General features: G+C 40.7%; 2 protein-coding genes across 2 annotated transcripts in view; both read right to left on the reverse strand.

The window, feature by feature from the left end:
• Positions 1-6,335, reverse strand: part of hectd1 (HECT domain containing 1) — a 39,019-nt gene extending 32,684 nt beyond the window's left edge. The window contains exon 1 of the mRNA XM_079692874.1: positions 6,132-6,335. The gene's annotated coding sequence lies outside the window, so the exon portion shown is untranslated. The remainder of the gene's footprint in view (positions 1-6,131) is intronic.
• Positions 6,336-7,088: 753 nt separating this feature from the next.
• heatr5a (HEAT repeat containing 5a) overlaps positions 7,089-19,294 on the reverse strand; it is a gene marked incomplete at its 5' end in the record, with an annotated part of 23,048 nt that continues 10,842 nt past the window's right edge. Inside the window, 9 exons of the mRNA XM_079692875.1 lie at positions 7,089-9,196; positions 11,911-12,064; positions 12,610-12,712; positions 14,353-14,460; positions 14,918-15,060; positions 16,161-16,337; positions 16,429-16,512; positions 16,622-16,723; positions 17,520-17,693. Of these exons, the coding sequence (XP_079549001.1) occupies positions 9,049-9,196; positions 11,911-12,064; positions 12,610-12,712; positions 14,353-14,460; positions 14,918-15,060; positions 16,161-16,337; positions 16,429-16,512; positions 16,622-16,723; positions 17,520-17,693 (1,193 nt within the window). The 3' untranslated portion in view covers positions 7,089-9,048. The remainder of the gene's footprint in view (positions 9,197-11,910; positions 12,065-12,609; positions 12,713-14,352; positions 14,461-14,917; positions 15,061-16,160; positions 16,338-16,428; positions 16,513-16,621; positions 16,724-17,519; positions 17,694-19,294) is intronic.

Below are 19,294 nucleotides of genomic sequence, written 5' to 3' on the forward strand. Positions count from 1 at the left end.
GTGACGTCTGTCCTGAAGTCTGTCACTTCTATTGTTAACATTTCTGCATTTACAACAAAGAAAACATGTCGTCCCCATTCAGAGACGCAGAGTACTGAGAATCAAATGTAGGCTTACTGGAAAAAAGGAACCTGTTAGTTAATAGCCAGAATGTGAGAGAAATGCAAAAACATCTTCTAAATTGAGGAACAAGTGAAGCACAACTGATTGTCTGTCTGTTGCTGCTGGGTCAGGAGGATTTGGGGAGCTTAAAAAGAAAGCTCTCAGTCCAGACGAAGCCTAGGATGTCTGCATGTGTTCTGTTTAATAAATGCATAGAAATCATGACGGCTTCCATCATTTCTACGGTATTGTGGTATGCGAAGATTCTTGGCTTTTTCAGATAAAAGAATGCTACTTAGATGCTTTTTAATTATTGATAATAAATCAGTATGTGTGTATATGTCGACCAATAAGACACACAACTTGCAGCAGAGAAATGCCAGATCTGTTTGAGGAAATTAAACAAAATAAAAGGATCACAGTCTTCAGGTGTGTGTTGAAAGTTCCCAGTGTAAACAATTGTGTTCCAATGCTAGTTTTTTTTATAAATTGTATTTCCTAATGTACCAATGCAACTGAAAACCGCATCAAAAACATCCTTTGACAGAAGGTCAAGTCAACCATTTCCTCGTAGACAATTTAAGCCAATCTTATGCTACAAGAATAAAAACAGGAACAAATAGTAATGTCAAGCGTGGAAAATCCCTTTTCATATCAAACGTGTAACAATAATCATTCATAAAGCTAGCAGCATTGCCTTGTTGTCTGACAAGACCCAAATACATAACGTTATATAATAATAATGATAGAAAAATCTATATTCTCAGTATCTGGAATAAATTAAATACTTGGATGTTTGGCTTGAAAAATGACAAACGATCATCACATCAAAAGACAGATTATGTTCTAATAACGAGGTGCAGTTCTCCCCGTTTTAATAAAAATAAAAAGGCAATTGTAGGCGCAGACACCGGTTAAAGGGCTTTCCATTAGGGATGCCAGCGATTATTCGTTTTTCCGAATATTCGTTACAGTCTCCATAATCGGAAATTATTTTTTAAAATTCGATTTTATTTATATATTTTTTTATTATTATTTATGTTTTTCTTTTTTTTCCTGGCTTAGTTTCAACCAAAATATAGATTAATGCTAATAATAGTATTAATAATTGTAAATGGCCATTGGTCACACCACCAGTTTGTTTTACTGTAAACTTGGAGGAAGCCAGCAGCGATTAATATTCGCCACGGCTGTCCGATTTTGATCATGGTCAGTTTCTGGCATCCCTACTTTCCATACGTGATAAAGAGCCTAATGGGTGAATCTGTGGCGGGAATTCGATCCGTTAGGTTCTTGTACACCTTTCGTCCAAATTGTATCAAAAGCAAGGCAGTTTTTCCTTAATCCTGCTGACAAACAAACAGGTTTCCCTTAACATCTCGATCACAACACAGTCTGGTATCATAGCAATGCAGCACGGCATGCTGGGAGTCTGATGGGTCCAGGATAAGTTGATTAGGGCCTAATTTGAAGCCATCCGGCCTGTCAGTCAGTCTGGATACGAACTGGCTGCTCTGGACAGATCTTCTTATCCACAGATTAATCATCACAGCCGTCCAGAGAGAGCCATGGCCGCCTCCCTACCCTCTCCAGCCCTCGGGGACTCACCCAAAAACCTCAGTCGGTCACAGGGTTTTGCTTTCACCCCTTTCATGGAGTCCTGTGTACACTTTCGAGTTGAGGGTTAAAGCCGAAGCTCTATGCAGATCCGTGGCAATCCTTTTTAGTATGAAATGATGGAGTAGGGCTGCACAGTGAATCCAAATGTTATGGAAATCGAAAGAAGGGAGAGTGCGATATTCGGATCGCAGCAGGAACAATATTCAAGGTTAAATGTGTGCCAAAATACATTTAGGAGGAAGTGTTGTGGAGATGCAGAGATATTCTGGACTATAAATTCTTCTCCACACACTTAAGAGATATTCGTTTGTCACAGCTTCTCTTAAAAATATAACACCATATATTTTTCGGTCATGATGAGAATTGGTTAAAAAAGGATGACTCGTGAACTTGAGTCATATCGCAATATAAGTGAAAATAATGGCAATTGCTTGTTTTTTCTCAATCGTGCAGCCCTGTTTAAGACCAAATGCATTTTACATGTGATGCAACTACAAATAAACATTGCACAAAATCTAAATGTGGTTGCAAAAACGTAAAAACACTTTTTCATCAAGCCGTTACCTTTTGTGCAGGCTGTGAAAGTTATTTTAGACAGACCACACGGTGTCTCTCAGACGGACTAATTTAAATCACAATTAACATCAGCAGCTCAAATCCACATTGAGCCAAAAAAGGTAAACTGGGTTCAAAATAGGGACGGGAACGATTAACAGAATATTCGAAATTATTCAGGTATTCGAATACGAGAATATGAGTTATGAATATTTTTATTGTAATTGTATTTATTTCTTGGGAGGGGTGCCTAAGTTGATTACATATTATCAAATGGAATAATTCATACGACAGTGCCATAGCTAAATGTGTTAGGTCTAAAGGTGTGTTTTTTTCCGCTCACCGGTCCCTCACATGATCCCTCTCAAAGCTGTAGCCTATAGCTGTCAACTGTTCAAACTGTGATCACCAGTTCAATACATTTGACAAATTTGACTTGGTTTCTACACTTATTTTAACATGTATTTATTTATTTAGTGAAGATTTTTCCCACTTTTTTTTTTATAGGATATGTACATTTCGGTTAATTGATTAACCGTTTTTTTGGGGTCGAATATTGAAATATACATTTGCTTTCAAATTCCCATCCCTAGTTCAAAACAGTTTAAGAAAATCACAAAATCTTCACTGACTCTTGCTCAGGTGTTAAGTGGTGTTTTCTGAAAAGCTTTGCACACACAAAAAAATTCCACGCAGTCCTCGCTCACATTTTGCTGGGCCGTGTGTGCCTTAGCACCGCTGCTATGACTCCATCCTAGGGGAAACACTGCAACATGTTGTCTGCCATTTAAAAACAGCTTTCACACACAGCTATTCATTTAAGAAAGTTTATTCAAAACTAAAAGTGCTAACTCATTCAACCCGTTCAAAGTCTTTATTAAAACATTCTGGACCTTTTTAGGGTGACAGCACCTGAGATTCAATATGGGGGGAAACACCCAATTCCTTCTCTCTTGATCCCATTTCCCTCACCTCAAAGTATCTGAGTCTTGATGGGAAACAAGTACGTCTGTACATTGGCAGTCATTGGGATCATTTTAAGGTAAAGTAACATTAGGCAAACGATAAAAACTGAGTATCAAGGCTGTGCCGAATACCAGTTTTCGGGCTCCGGATATTCGGTAGTAATCAGCAGCGAATATTCGGACGTGTATTTCGGTTTATTCACAGCATTCATTTTTTTATTCTACAGTATTGTTGTTTTATAGTTATTTGTTAATGTAAATAACCCAATTTGTGTTCTTTGAAATTGAAAAGGATATTGCATTGCGTTTGTTACTTTCGTTGCAGTTGTATATTTCTTAAGTTGTTGTTACTATGGAAACAACGTGATGGAGAATAGTCATAGGCCTATCTACATATAAAGACGGAGAAAGTAAACGATAAAGTTTAAGGTTAAGTGTTAGCACCCGAAGAGGCACAAGCTCTTACGTTGATATTGGAGATTTCAATAAATTCAATTTGGCAGCCGCAGTGCAGCAAGGCTACCAAAATAACCGGAAAAAAAGAATACCGACAATGAAACCCAAATAGTACTCCAACGAACGAATATTCGGGTACAGCCCTACTGAGTATACAGTCATCCTTAAAGCAGAACTTGACAAAGAAGCTTTAACATGGATCGTCACATCGTGGCCAAACCAAATAATTAATCAGCATTTGGCACCAATACTAATTTTGAGAGTCAGATCAATTGATTTCACACATGGCATTACCAGCTTTAAAATAATTGGGATTGTCAAATATAAGAAAAATAGCGAACGTGCTAATGACAATTTCTCAAAGCATCAAAAGGTGACGTCTCCAAATGTCTGGTTTTGTCCAATCATCAGTGCACAATCCAAAAGAAATCTGCCTAATCATTTTTGTTTTAAGTTCCATAATGAAGAATCTGAAGTCAAATATGTGGCTGATTAATGTATCAGTCATTGACCGAAAACAAAACTGAAGACTAGGTCAAGGATAAGAACAGCTGAATGAAATGAAAACAAACTGAGGTTTAGTAAGAAAGACAATCTAATAACTTAAACACTTCCAGATATTAAAATATGTTGCCTTTCAGTTCGAAATCCTGTGTTTCAACTCCTGAAATGTGATAATTCACTCCTTTACTTTGTCTCATCCCTGTCAATTATATATATATTTTTTTTTTGTATCTATGTAGAACAAGTCATAGAAGAAAAAGATGTTAACATGTAAACTAATTGTACTCCATCTGGCCATGAAGATAGTGAGATATGATAGAAACATCCAGAACAGCAGAGGGGTGGATCTAAAAAACTCAACCAGACTGTTTACACAATTCACTTTCCCATAAGACTTAAAAAAAAGCATTTATAAAAGAATTCCAATTTTTTGTACGACCTTTTTAAGAGTGGTTTGCGGAGGTCTGCATGTATAAAAAAGACGGTTATTTACAGTATAAAAATGTTGTTTTTCTGTATGTGTTTTCAAAGATAACTGTATGTGTTACAACATTTTTTGAAAGCTTGAATACTCTTGAGTCTGAATGCTTGCGGACTAGTTCCTCTACTTTCAAATCCTTCTGTTATGTCCCTATTGATTGTATGTTGGCTTATTTAACCAATGTTTAAAAGGTAGTTATAAGTCTTAAGGGTCTCTGGTTTAGCCGGAGGTTGGGAATTTAACTTGTAAAATGTATGCCTCTTTCAAATCTAGGCCAGTAAGTTAGTAAACACATTTTATGAATACTATCTGCTACAGAAACTACATAGATAATTAATTAACGGGGTAGTTTGAAATGCATACTGCTTCACAATATGGACATATATTGTTTGTTTTTTACAAAGTACTTATTCCATGACTGAATAAAAACTAAAACACTGGTCTCTTCTGATAGTGGTGACTTTAGAGTATTATTTATTCTGTATAGTTTATCATATTTAGATAATCCTCTGAATATAAGTATTTTTTAACTGCGAATATGTAAATATTTTAATTTGTATTCTATTTTCAGGAATTTTGTTACTCTTGTAGATGGACTGTCAAAATGCTACAAGATATTTTCCCTACTTGGGATAAATAAAGTACCAATCTTTATGTTTCCATTCTCCTCTGCCCTTCTTGAACAAACCTCCTTTGTTTGTGACTTCAAACTTGCACAATGTCAGCAACTCGGCCACAACAGGGGAGTAAAAACAGGAGAAATTACATGGTGCATTTCTAACAAAGCTAGCAACAGTAACCCTAGGTTTCATCATCTGTCCGGGATACAGGGAGCCTAATTATGTAATCAAACACAAAGCTACATAAGAGGATATTGATGTGTTAGTGACAGATTTACAGTCGGATATACAGTCAGGGTATTACAATTACTGAGAATAAAGCTAGCCGTTAGCTTCCCTGTGCTAATTAACAACTGCGATGTTGTCAGGCCTCTAAAACAAACTGTAACTCACAGAAAATGCCATACATGTATAGCCATGATTCCAGCAGTGATGAACGACATTACTTGTTGGTTATTTATCATGTATAGAATTGTGTTACAAGTAACGAAACTCGGCTACAGTTAGCATGCTAACACCACGCTAGCTAAGCTAAACGCTAACTGGAGTAACAGCATATTTTTCGTTTTTTTTTTTAATAACCCCGTAATTATAACAAAGGGGAAACCTGCCACATCAAGAATTAAATAACCTGTAACCACGCCGTGTGTCTTTTAAAGCGGTATTTTCCTTTTTTGAGATAAATGTTTACGCGGCCTTCGACTCGAAACACAAGCCGCGGGGCTCGAGTTCCGGGAGAGCCGAGAGGCCGCAGCTCATCCTCGGACAAACAATACGAGCCAACCCGGCTCTTGGTCGGATTCACCTGCGGGATGATGAGCTACTCACCGTGTTTTTCTTCTCGGCTCTGAGACGTGCAGTAGCGGTTTATGTCTTAGGATCTCCTAGGTCCAAATGATGGGTGAATAGTCGTGTATTTCGCCGATTCAGAGAGTTTTAATCAAGGCGTTCCCATGTCTTCAGAACCGGTATAAAAAAAAAAAGGTCAGTGACGGAGAGCCGATAAACACAGGAGACCGAAATGGAGAGCCGAGCAGACTGCTGCTGCCGCGTTCAGGAGCTGCTGCTTAGCTCGGAAATACAACACACCCAAAACGTTCATTATCAGAATCTTTTTTTTCCAAGTAGGTTTACACATACGAGCAATTTGCTTTGGTGTAAATGGTGCATAGCATACAAAGACCATACTTGTATTTGCTGTTTATTTAAATAATAGTATTACATTTCTTGCATGGTTAAAACCTTCATAGTTTTAAACCTTTTTTCTGAAATTAAGTTTGAATTTTATTTTAAAAATGTTAAATACAAGGTTTACTCTCTTAGTTACTGTGTAGGAATGGGGGAAGGTAACAACAGTTAGAGTATGAAACACATTTAGGCCAAATGTTCAGTCCTAAAAACAGAGTAGTATAATGTAAGTGTAAAAAGTGATATCACTTAACCACGCTTCATCTTGTTTATTCTTGGGTTTACGACAGTCCCTGAAGGCAGCATGTTGAGGCGACGCAGCAGACGTAGGGGGGCGCTGCGTCTCAAAACTGATAATAATTACAAAAAACAACAACTGTTGAATATATATATTTTGTATTAATATCCTACATTTAATTTAAAATATATATTTTAAAATGTTTTTGATGCTGTGTGGTATTATAGCTATATTTATTTATGTAACAATTGCTGTATTGCAAAATATGAGTTTCAGAGGCGACTAATAAATATGTACCTCATCACCAGTGTTTGTTCACTAAACAAACTGAGGACAAATAAAGAAAACTTGACTCTGAATTAGAAGAAAAAAACATGTTTTTATTCACTTGTGTCGTTAGAAAACATCATGTTAACTCAGTCATTCAGGTCACAGCTGTACAGTTCACAGAGCAGTCGGCCAGGTGAGCACACACACATTTAAACACACTAATACTGCTGGTGTGAGCGTGTGTGTGAAGCACAGAGGAAAACAGAAGCTCACCTGGTTATTTGACTTATTGCAGGTAATGATTTAGTGTTTTATTATGATGGACATCATGTTAGAAATGTCTTTATTCTCTTCACTGATATGAATGTTGACATTCAGACAATACAAGTATTTTAAAACCAAACAAACGTACATTCTTCAAACTGATAAAACACGACGCGGTTGATATTGTGTCTTTTTATCTAAAGTGCTGACGACTAAAAAGTCCCTTACAGGCCACCGTATGATTCATAACAATCTTCAGTTTGTGATGTGATTTGTCGACATTAAACCTTACATATTAACATTTGACTCATACAAATAAAAATCATTTTCATATCTTTGAGCTCTTCTCTGTTATTGACATTCATTCATTCATTCATTCATGCGAGGGTGAAAGGAAGACCTTGATTTGTTGTTGATGCAGAAAAGCAGCTTTATCTGCCGCTAACTTCAGATTGCTTTCCGACCGAGAGATGACAGTCCTTTCAAAATGAAGGCTCCCTTTTATCTACAGACCTTATCAAAAAGCACAGTGTTAGTTTCCTTTTCCCTTCTTTATTTATCGGCAAAGGCATCGAGTTTCTTTAAGATGCTCTCCAGTGATTGGTCCAACTCACTGCCTCTACTTAACATGCACCCTTTATGGTAGATTATGTTTTTGAGAAAAGTCAAAACTCTGAGAATTTGATGTTTTTTTTGCAGAAATCTTATAATGTCCTGCTGCCATCTGGTGGTCTGTATGACACCATGGTATATATTGTAAAGTCATGTTACATGTTGAATAAAATATATAAAAAATGAAACTGTATGAGAACACTGAAGCAGATATCGGATGTGCAAACTGAATTTGTTTACAATTGAACAAAGATCTGTTTAGGTAAAACATTATGCTATTGCACTACTTTGTCTATTTTGTGAGTACTTTCACATTTCATTGATTTTTCCAGTTTTTTCTGAACTATATTAGTTTATTTTAGTTTTTTTTTTACACCCTAACATTTATTTTTGTTCTTTACAAAACATAATAGAGAATATCATTATTAATATTAACAACATATGATCATATTGAGTAACTTATAGGACTATCTATGAATTAATTTAGTGTTTTTTTCAAAACCAATTTTAGACAATCAGTTTCAAAAGAGTGTTTCTATTTAGACTCAAAAACCAAAGAGTGTTTTTGGATATCTTAAAATTGCAAAACATTAAAAGAAACATGTGGACGATTAAATCAGAGATGAAGGCAGCTTATTGTCAATATGAAGTTCATAAAGTCTGAATTATTTAAACTCATAAATCTGTTTTTACTTAAAATTATCCAACTTGTATTTCAGAATTTAGCGTTTTCCCAAATATTTGATATCCTTTCCATCAGCTCTAAATCAGTTTCCACTCTGTGTGTTCCCCTGACGCCACTCACTGAAGATAACGTGTTAAAGTTCCTCCTGCAGTCAGTTTAAAAATTGTCTCATTCCTTCAAACCAGATCTTCTTAGCTATAAAAACATGAAGTGATTTTTGCTCAGTTAGATTATTGACAGTTACTGATTGATAATAAGACGATCAATAACATGATGTGTGGTTGCGTGACATGCAGCGTATGGAAGAAGTGAGATATAAAGATTGTTTAACTTCAAACGATCATAACGTCTGTCTTTCTTCTCCGTCTTACCCTTCAGATTCTCAGGCAACAAGAGTGCTGTTTGTCCGGAGGGGGCAGTGAACGCAGCACGGTGCATTTGTGTTAACAAAAACCTCCATCTTTGTTTGTTTTTTCGGGTGAATGGTCTCACAGGAAGTTGGTTTTGAGCGTGATGCTGGGGGAGGACTTGGCGGCGGGGTTAGCGCTGCTAGCTTTAGCATTCAGACTCTCCTGGTTTCCCTTCACAGCCGCTTCCAGACGAGACTTCAGGTGAGGAGACGACGCGATGAGAGACCTGAGGGAGAGGAAACAAATCACATCAATCCTGAAATGTCCTTTATTAAAACATCCCCTATTAAACTGTCTTTCATCCATACATCACAGCTCTCACATATATCCAGAGCCTGTCTCTGATTGGCTGAAACACCAAACAGATTATTGCAGCATTACCCATAATCCCCTCTGTTTCAGCCCTGTTTCAAAACATCGTTATGACATCATAAAGTGGCCAAAATCTGATCAGCTCATTTTCAGACAGGTTTTTATAGAAATGGATCAAAAAGAGAGAGAATCTTTGTTCCTGAAACTTTCAGAGTCTCTTTCCACAGAGGGGACACATGTTGATGTAGAAGAGACATGAAGAAGAGGGGACACATGTTGATGTAGAAGAGACATGAAGAAGAGGGGACACATGTTGATGTAGAAGAGACATGGAGAAGAGGGGACACATGCTGATGAAGAAGAGACATGAAGAAGAGGGGACACATGTTGATGTAGAAGAGACATGGAGAAGAGGGGACACATGTTGATGTAGAAGAGACATGAAGAAGAGGGGACACATGTTGATGTAGAAGAGACATGAAGAAGAGGGGACACATGTTGATGAAGAAGAGACATGAAGAAGAGGGGACACATGTTGATGTAGAAGAGACATGGAGAAGAGGGGACACATGCTGATGAAGAAGAGACATGAAGAAGAGGGGACACATGTTGATGTAGAAGAGACATGGAGAAGAGGGGACACATGTTGATGTAGAAGAGACATGAAGAAGAGGGGACACATGTTGATGTAGAAGAGACATGAAGAAGAGGGGACACATGTTGATGTAGAAGAGACATGGAGAAGAGGGGACACATGTTGATGTAGAAGAGACATGAAGAAGAGGGGACACATGTTGATGTAGAAGAGACATGAAGAAGAGGGGACACATGTTGATGTAGAAGAGACATGGAGAAGAGGGGACACATGTTGATGTAGAAGAGACATGAAGAAGAGGGGACACATGTTGATGTAGAAGAGACATGAAGAAGAGGGGACACATGTTGATGTAGAAGAGACATGAAGAAGAGGGGACACATGTTGATGTAGAAGAGACATGAAGAAGAGGGGACACATGTTGATGTAGAAGAGACATGAAGAAGAGGGGACACATGTTGATGTAGAAGAGACATGAAGAAGAGGGGACACATGTTTATGTAGAAGAGACATGAAGAAGAGGGGACACATGTTGATGTAGAAGAGACATGGAGAAGAGGGGACACATGCTGATGTAGAAGAGACATGGAGAAGAGGGGACACATGTTGATGTAGAAGAGACATGGAGAAGAGGGGACACATGTTTATGTAGAAGAGACATGAAGAAGAGGGGACACATGCTGATGTAGAAGAGACATGGAGAAGAGGGGACACATGTTGATGTAGAAGAGACATGGAGAAGAGGGGACACATGTTGATGTAGAAGAGACATGAAGAAGAGGGGACACATGTTGATGTAGAAGAGACATGAAGAAGAGGGGACACATGTTGATGTAGAAGAGACATGAAGAAGAGGGGACACATGTTGTTGTAGAAGAGACATGAAGAAGAGGGGACACATGTTGATTTAGAAGAGACATGAAGAAGAGGGGACACATGTTGATGTAGAAGAGACATGAAGAAGAGGGGACACATGTTGATGTAGAAGAGACATGGAGAAGAGGGGACACATGTTGATGTAGAAGAGACATGAAGAAGAGGGGACACATGTTGATGTAGAAGAGACATGAAGAAGAGGGGACACATGTTGATGTAGAAGAGACATGAAGAAGAGGGGACACATGTTGATGTAGAAGAGACATGAAGAAGAGGGGACACATGTTGATGTAGAAGAGACATGGAGAAGAGGGGACACATGCTGATGTAGAAGAGACATGGAGAAGAGGGGACACATGTTGATGTAGAAGAGACATGGAGAAGAGGGGACACATGTTTATGTAGAAGAGACATGAAGAAGAGGGGACACATGCTGATGTAGAAGAGACATGGAGAAGAGGGGACACATGTTGATGTAGAAGAGACATGGAGAAGAGGGGACACATGTTGATGTAGAAGAGACATGAAGACGAGGGGACACATGTTGATGTAGAAGAGACATGAAGAAGAGGGGACACATGTTGATGTAGAAGAGACATGGAGAAGAGGGGACACATGTTGATGTAGAAGAGACATGGAGAAGAGGGGACACATGTTGATGTAGAAGAGACATGAAGAAGAGGGGACACATGTTGATGTAGAAGAGACATGGAGAAGAGGGGACACATGTTGATGTAGAGGAGACATGAGAAGAGGGGGCACATGTTGATGTAGAAGAGACATGGAGAAGAGGGGACACATGTTGATGTAGAAGAGACATGAAGAAGAGGGGACACATGTTGATGTAGAGGAGACATGAAGAAGAGGGGACACATGTTGATGTCGAAGAGACATGAAGAAGGGGGGACACATGTTGATGTAGAAGAGACATGAAGAAGAGGGGACACATGTTGATGTAGAAGAGACATGAAGAAGAGGGGACACATGTTGATGTAGAAGAGACATGGAGAAGAGGGGACACATGTTGATGTATATGCTTTTAACAATAATGGATGTAAACGTATTAAAAAGCCACATTTGGACTTTATTTGCTGATAGTTGAATTGTTGTTGTTGTTGTTGTTGTTTCTACAGACTAAACTGTGTACGATCTGCTACCTGAACACGGCTGAGTGCAGCGGGCCGAGGCGCATCAGGTCTTTGAGCGCCGCCTCGTGGAGGGAGCGAGACGCCGGGGGGGCCGAAGCCAGAGCATTCTCATCCAGGAGGAAGGAGATGAGGAGCGGCAGCAGCACGGCCACCAGCTGAGGACCTGAGGACACGAACAAGGAGTCAGGAAACACAGCTTTTTAAACAGCTGTTGTTGCGGCTTTATTCCCTTTGAATACGGCCGCTCTGAAGCTAAACTTCGCTCATTGTTGTGACGTGTATAAATAATGAAGTCTGTACTGAACTCAACGTTTTAAGGATATTTAATATTGTAAATCAAAACAGAATCGTACGGTCAACAACAGATATCAGAGCTAAGCCCACCCCCATGGTCATGCTACCAAACCTCCACACACACCAGGTGCCCTAAATACCATGAACCCCACCATGTGACGATCACCAGAAACAACCCACTACACGTGTGTGAGGTGTTCACACATGATGAAGGTGATATAGCTATAAACGCAGGCTGCCACAGCGTCTGGGATCCTACAGCTGTGTCTCAAAATGTAAATTCAGCTGCATCTTTCTGTCCAGGCGTTGGTGCAAACTGATTTTGTCCATAGCGGCCATGAAATCCTCCTAAAACCTAAAATTCCTTGTCGTTGCTTAACTTCTTTTTAGATCTTGAATGTGTTTTGCACTCACGCTGCGTCTCCTCTGCCGTCTGGATCAGGGCCTCCATGGCTCGGACTCCCTCCAGGACCCCCTGCAGCTCCTCCTGACTCTGAGGACGACTCCTCTCCACCTTCTGAGGAGCAAACACATCATACAATCACAATATGAATACGTGTTCAAAACGGTACTTTATCTGACCAAACGTTTAGAGCACATGTGTCAAACTCAAGGCCCGGGGGCCAAATCAGGCCCTTGGTGGATTTAATTCGGCCCGCAGGATAATTTCTAATTTCTATTAGATCTGGCCCTCTGGTATATTGCACGCACACCTTCAGTCCATCCTGAGGGTCTCCTCAGCTCAGAGCCTGAGCCCAAACATTGATGACCTAGCACCCAAGATGAGATGCCAAGTATCTGAGCTAGCATCTCAGAGCAGCACACTGAGTTTAATGGATGTTTCCTTCTGCACTTTCTCTCTCACGACAACAGGGCATGTTTGGTTTCTCTTTGAGGGAAATAGTTTTGTTGAAGCTGTTGTTGGTCTGTGGGAAAATGTAATCATAAGAAATGACTCTGGAGAAGCTGCAGATAGAGCCATAAGAAATGAATGAACTGATTATTTAATGTTTAATGTTGTTTTTATAGGCAATCATTTAATCTTTGTTAGTTCCAGGTTTAATATGTGCAATAAGTTCATTTCAATAAGTTCTGCAATAAACATTGAACCAGTCCGGCCCTCCACTAGTACCCATTTTTTAATGTTGGCCCACTGTGTCTTTGAGTTTGACCCCCCTGATCTAGACGCATTGGAAACGTTTCTTCCTGAAATAAGAAAAACCCCTTCAAAGGGAATTGGAAAAGACAAGTTGTATATGCTTAGAGCTCTGGTCTTAATATCCCATAAAATGATTACTATAAAGTGGCTTCAACCTCACCGCCCTACTTTGGACCAAAGACTGAAGGTTGTAAACTGTATGGAACACGTAACAGAGAAACTACAACTCAAGATGGAAGTGTATTTAGAGGAACGGTCACCTGTTGTAAGATATTTGGAAAAGTGAAAATATTGTAAGCCTTTATTTGGACTGTATATTTTTTATATTTCTTATGCTTTGTTGATAATAACTATTATGTATTGTACTTTTTGATTGTATTATATATATATATATATTTGTATATACAGGGTATATGCAGAAAGTCAAATGTAAGACCTTTTAAGATCTTCTTTTAAGACCCTTTCCATACATTTTAAGACCTCATCGCCACTTGGAGTTTTAACCGGTTACCATGGCGACACACTTTACCTCACATTGACTATATACAGTATTGATTGTCCTTTCTCCTTATCTTCCAACCATTTGGACGCAGACTTGCATTTCCCCATAACGATGTTGTTTAACAACCGGCGTAAACGGACCTCCACGCGCTATCAAGCAGTGAGCGCTCGATGTTCTGTTCAGATGACGTCAAATCCAACGGGATGCCATCAATAAAGTACACAGAATCACACTACACACCTACGCAATGATTACATTCAGGCAGACTGTAGAATACAACCTCTTTGGATCATTTATAGACTTATTGAAAACAAGATACAAAATGTAACACCTTGGAAAATGCTGTTTAATACTTTTTAAGACCCCGCGGACCCCCTGATATAACAGTATGATGCTGTATCTGTACCATGTGAGACTCACTGTCAAAGAAGTTGTTCTAATAAATGTTTAAAAAAATAAGAACATTTTTTATTTTTTAAGGCCTTTAGTTCCGTACCTGCAGGAATCGAACCAGCTGTGGTCCGAGGGCCTGGATGTACGGCACGGCCACGGCGGGCTGAGCCTGAAACACGGAGGTTAGCAGCTGATAGCACCGACTCACAACCTGCAGGAGAAAGAGACGTTTATTATTATTATTATCAGCCGTATAAACTTCTCTCTACCTCTGTCCTCAAATCCCAAACCTATATTTCTCCTGGAGCTCAAACTTGTAATGATTTGATTTATAAGTTCCCTCGTAAGAACTTCGTTATTGGGTGAATGGACTTTCAAGGACATTAATGGTCATTCAAAAAAAATAAACATTGGGAAGCTTTACTCTCAAAACAAGTTGAATGTAAAGGTTGTGTTCTGAATCAGGATACCTTCATTCGTCCCACAGAGGGGAAATGTACATTGTTACAGCAAGTAAAGAGACAAACACAGCTTAATATAATTAGGAAGCATGCATAAAGAATATTTTAAATACATAGAAGTAGAAATTACACAATTTACAAAGTACAAAATGTCAGGAAAACAGATCATCCACAGTGACCCCCCCCCCCCCTCTCTGTGTTACTCACCTGCGGGTCTTTGGCCTCCATGCTGCTGCTGAAGCGCTGCACACAGAGTTTCTGCAGCGTCTCGGCGGTGCAGACGTCAGGAGCCGCAGAGAGCAGGAAGACGGTGAGAGCTGTGAGCAGACTGACCTGATCCACTGAGTCTCCTGAGGACATGCACACGGTAGGGTTTACAATATGTTCTTTATACAGTATGTTCAAATGTTTGTCTCTCTGTTCTTCACTTCCTCAGTGAAGTCCCAATACGTTGAGTGCAGTTTTAAAAACCAGAGTCCATTTCTTTATTCCCTATTGTCAGCTATACACCGCTTGTCATTATACCTTTGGGTAAAGATGCTGGCTATAGAGAACTGCAGTGACGCGTCCTAAAACCCGGCAGTAAGTTAGCATTTTACCACTTCCGGTTCCTTCGGAAAAAAGCAATGCAATCTCTCCGTAGGATTTAGGAACATATCTGGAAATCAGGTCTGTGGTTGAGACTCATTGAAGACACGGATCACGTTTTGTTCTACGACATTAAATCCATCAGCAGTGACCCCACTGGTGATTTCTGAAGAGTTTACGTGTTAAAACGATGGTTGTTACCAAGTGGCTGAATAGGACTACAGAAGTCGTGGAGGCCGTTGTACGTCATTACGCCGAACACGTAAACACTCCTAAGTTTGTTTCTGTTCTGCTTGAGAGCAAGTCCCTGCCTCCTGTAGACTGTTCAAACAAACGCTTCAACTCGTACCATTTAGAATCTGTGTGTTTGAATATGGATCTGAAGTTGGCGTGACGTTGAAGCAGCGACCCTGCTGTAGTTCCTTTATAGCATAACGTTAGCATTTAGCTTCTGGCGACTAGATTTATGATTTGAAAATTATAAAAGTAGGGTAGACCTGTGGAGATTATCCGGCTGAACAAAACGTGATCCGTCTCTTAAATGTGTCTCAACCACAGACCTTATTTCCAGCTATTTTCCAAAATCCTACGGAGAAATTGCATTGCTTTTTGTCGAAGAGACCTGAAGGAGTTTACTTCCGGGTTTTAGGACGCGTCACTGTGGCACTCTATGTGGAGCTCACAGTCACCGCTCATTTGAGATTCAAGTCAGTATAAATTGAAGGCGAAGGGAGAGTGATCTGACAAAGCTTGTTAAACTGGAATGACTCATCATTGGACTAACGATCGGTGACTGGGAGATGCATTATGAAAAATGCCTTTTTATTTCACTTTCGTTCTGTAGTTAAAGCGTGTGTCGTACCGGCGTCCCAGAGTCCCAGCAGAGTGTTCAGAGCGGATCTCAGCAGCAGACTCCAGGCTCCTCGGCTCTTCTCCTGTCGGCTCATTGGAGACGTCACCACGGCCTTCAGAGCCTGAAGAGCCGCCTGCACCACCGAGCCCAGGGCTGACCCCCCCACTGAGCCCGCCGCCGGGGCACCTGGGAGAATAAAAAAGACAACAGTCAACATCGAGAGTCAAATTGCTGATTTATTTAGTTGTGTGTGTGTGTGTGTGTGTGTGTGTGTTACCAGGCTGGCTGCTGGGCAGGTGCACCAGCTCTCTGAGGACTCCCAGCAGCAGGTAGAGGACGGAGGGGAGGATGGACACACTGCCTGCAGGACGACGAACAAGCATCGGGTCAAGAGTCAGTGAGACAACAAAAACACACCAGGGAAACATTTAGTTAACATGTTAGCATTAGCATTAGCATTAGCATCTGACCTTCAGGGGAGCAGATGGACGGCAGCTCGGAGAGGACACACAGAGCGGAGGCCACCAGCTGACAGTCGGTGTCAGTCAAACTCCACACTGAACCTCCGGGACCTGAACGAACACACACACACACACACACACACACACACACACACACACACACACACACACACACACACACACACACACACACACACACACACACACACACACACACACACACACACACACACACACACACACACACACACACACACACACACACACACACACACACACACACACACACACACACACACACACACACACAGCTGTGAGTCTTTCTTAGAACGGGGTATCTTGAAGCTGTCATCAAGGGTTACATTGGGATTCATTAAGTGTGTTGGGGGGGGGGGGGGTGCTCTGTGTTTTAAATCTTCTCTCATTGTAACATTAGACTGTATTTCATTTAACACACCTTTTCAGATATCAAAAAACTGTCCATGACTTTTAAAAGGTGCCGTTTTCAATTACAATAAAAAATAAATCACTGAATACACACTATCCTGCACGAGTAAGGCCAAACAGATCATCAGGATTATGAAATATTTAAGTGACAACATTTTCTATTTTACTTTAATCACATCTAAATAAACAGAGTACTGCCTTCACATCCATGCTTAGCTACATTCCCGCTAACGTATAAATGGCATAAAAAAGATTTAAAAAAAAAGACATATCACGTAGTTTCGACCACTTTCAAACGTTTTTTTAGCTCTCCACACTAAACTTAATTAAATAAAACATCTGTGTGGAATGATACAAGAAAAGATGCAGACAGTGTCAGATATTTGCCCTCCTAGATATTCATATTGTGGTGATTTTTACATTGCGAGTAAAGCAAACATGAGTAGTGTGTTCCTCTCACCAGTTGGACTGGTCCCGGACAGTTTGGGGCTGAGCTGTGGAAGCTTCCGGACCAGGACACAGAGACAGAGCTCCAGCGCTCCGAACACCAGCGAGCGCCCGGGAATCAGACCGCCGGTGTCCCGTCCCTCTCCGAACTCAGGCAGCGTCTCCTTCTCTGATGCACCGTCATCCACTGAGGAACAATAACAATAACGTTTTTACACAACAACATTCAGTTTGTGGGTTTTATTTGTTTCTCATTTGTTTTGTGGCAGTCAGAAGAAAATCTAGGAAATGGTTCCTCTAGAGTTCAAAGATTTATAGTGTAGAATTAGAGAATCTGTCCAATAGTGTGTGTAACAGTGTGTGTAGCAGTGTGTGTAGCAGTGTGTGTAGCAGTGTGTGTAGCAGTGTGTGTAGCAGTGTGTGTAGCAGTGTGTGTAGCATTGTGTGTAACAGTGTGTGTAGCAGTGTGTGTAGCAGTGTGTGTAGCAGTGTGTGTAACAGTGTGTGTAGCAGTGTGTGTAGCAGTGTGTGTAGCAGTGTGTGTAGCAGTGTGTGAAGCAGTGTGTGTAGCAGTGTGTGTAGCAGTGTGTGTAGCAGTGTGTGTAACAGCGTGTGTAACAGTGTGTGTAGCAGTGTGTGTAGCAGTGTGTGTAGCAGTGTGTGAAGCAGTGTGTGTAGCAGTGTGTGTAGCAGTGTGTGAAGCAGTGTGTGTAACAGTGTGTGAAGCAGTGTGTGAAGCAGTGTGTGTAACAGTGTGTGAAGCAGTGTGTGAAGCAGTGTGTGTAGCAGTGTGTGTAGCAGTGTGTGTAGCAGTGTGTGTAACAGTGTGTGAAGCAGTGTGTGAAGCAGTGTGTGTAGCAGTGTGTGTAGCAGTGTGTGTAGCAGTGTGTGTAACAGTGTGTGTAGCAGTGTGTGTAACAGTGTGTGTAGCAGTGTGTGTAACAGTGTGTGTAGCAGTGTGTGTAGCAGTGTGTGTAGCAGTGTGTGTAACAGTGTGTGTAGCAGTGTGTGTAACAGTGTGTGTAGCAGTGTGTGTAACAGTGTGTGTAGCAGTGTGTGTAGCAGTGTGTGTAGCAGTGTGTGTAACAGTGTGTGTAGCAGTGTGTGTAACAGTGTGTGTAGCAGTGTGTGTAGCAGTGTGTGTAACAGTGTGTGTAGCAGTGTGTGTAACAGTGTGTGTACCAGTGTGTGTAACAGTGTGTGTAGCAGTGTGTGTAACAGTGTGTGTACCAGTGTGTGTAACAGTGTGTGTAGCAGTGTGTGTAGCAGTGTGTGTAGCAGTGTGTGTAACAGTGTGTGTAGCAGTGTGTGTAACAGTGTGTGTAGCAGTGTGTGTAACAGTGTGTGTAGCAGTGTGTGTAGCAGTGTGTGTAACAGTGTGTGTAGCAGTGTGTGTAACAGTGTGTGTACCAGTGTGTGTAACAGTGTGTGTAGCAGTGTGTGTAACAGTGTGTGTACCAGTGTGTGTAACAGTGTGTGTAGCAGTGTGTGTAGCAGTGTGTGTAACAGTGTGTGTAGCAGTGTGTGTAGCAGTGTGTGTAACAGTGTGTGTAGCAGTGTGTGTAGCAGTGTGTGTAACAGTGTGTGTAGCAGTGTGTGTAGCAGTGTGTGAAGCAGTGTGTGTAGCAGTGTGTGTAACAGTGTGTGTAGCAGTGTGTGTAGCAGTGTGTGTAGCAGTGTGTGTAGCAGTGTGTGTAGCAGTGTGTGTAGCAGTGTGTGTAACAGTGTGTGTAGCAGTGTGTGTAGCAGTGTGTGTAGCAGTGTGTGTAGCAGTGTGTGTAACAGTGT

The sequence above is a fragment of the Notothenia rossii genome (assembly GCF_949606895.1).
Source record: "Notothenia rossii genome assembly, chromosome: 7".
Classification (NCBI taxonomy): Eukaryota; Metazoa; Chordata; class Actinopteri; order Perciformes; family Nototheniidae; genus Notothenia; species Notothenia rossii.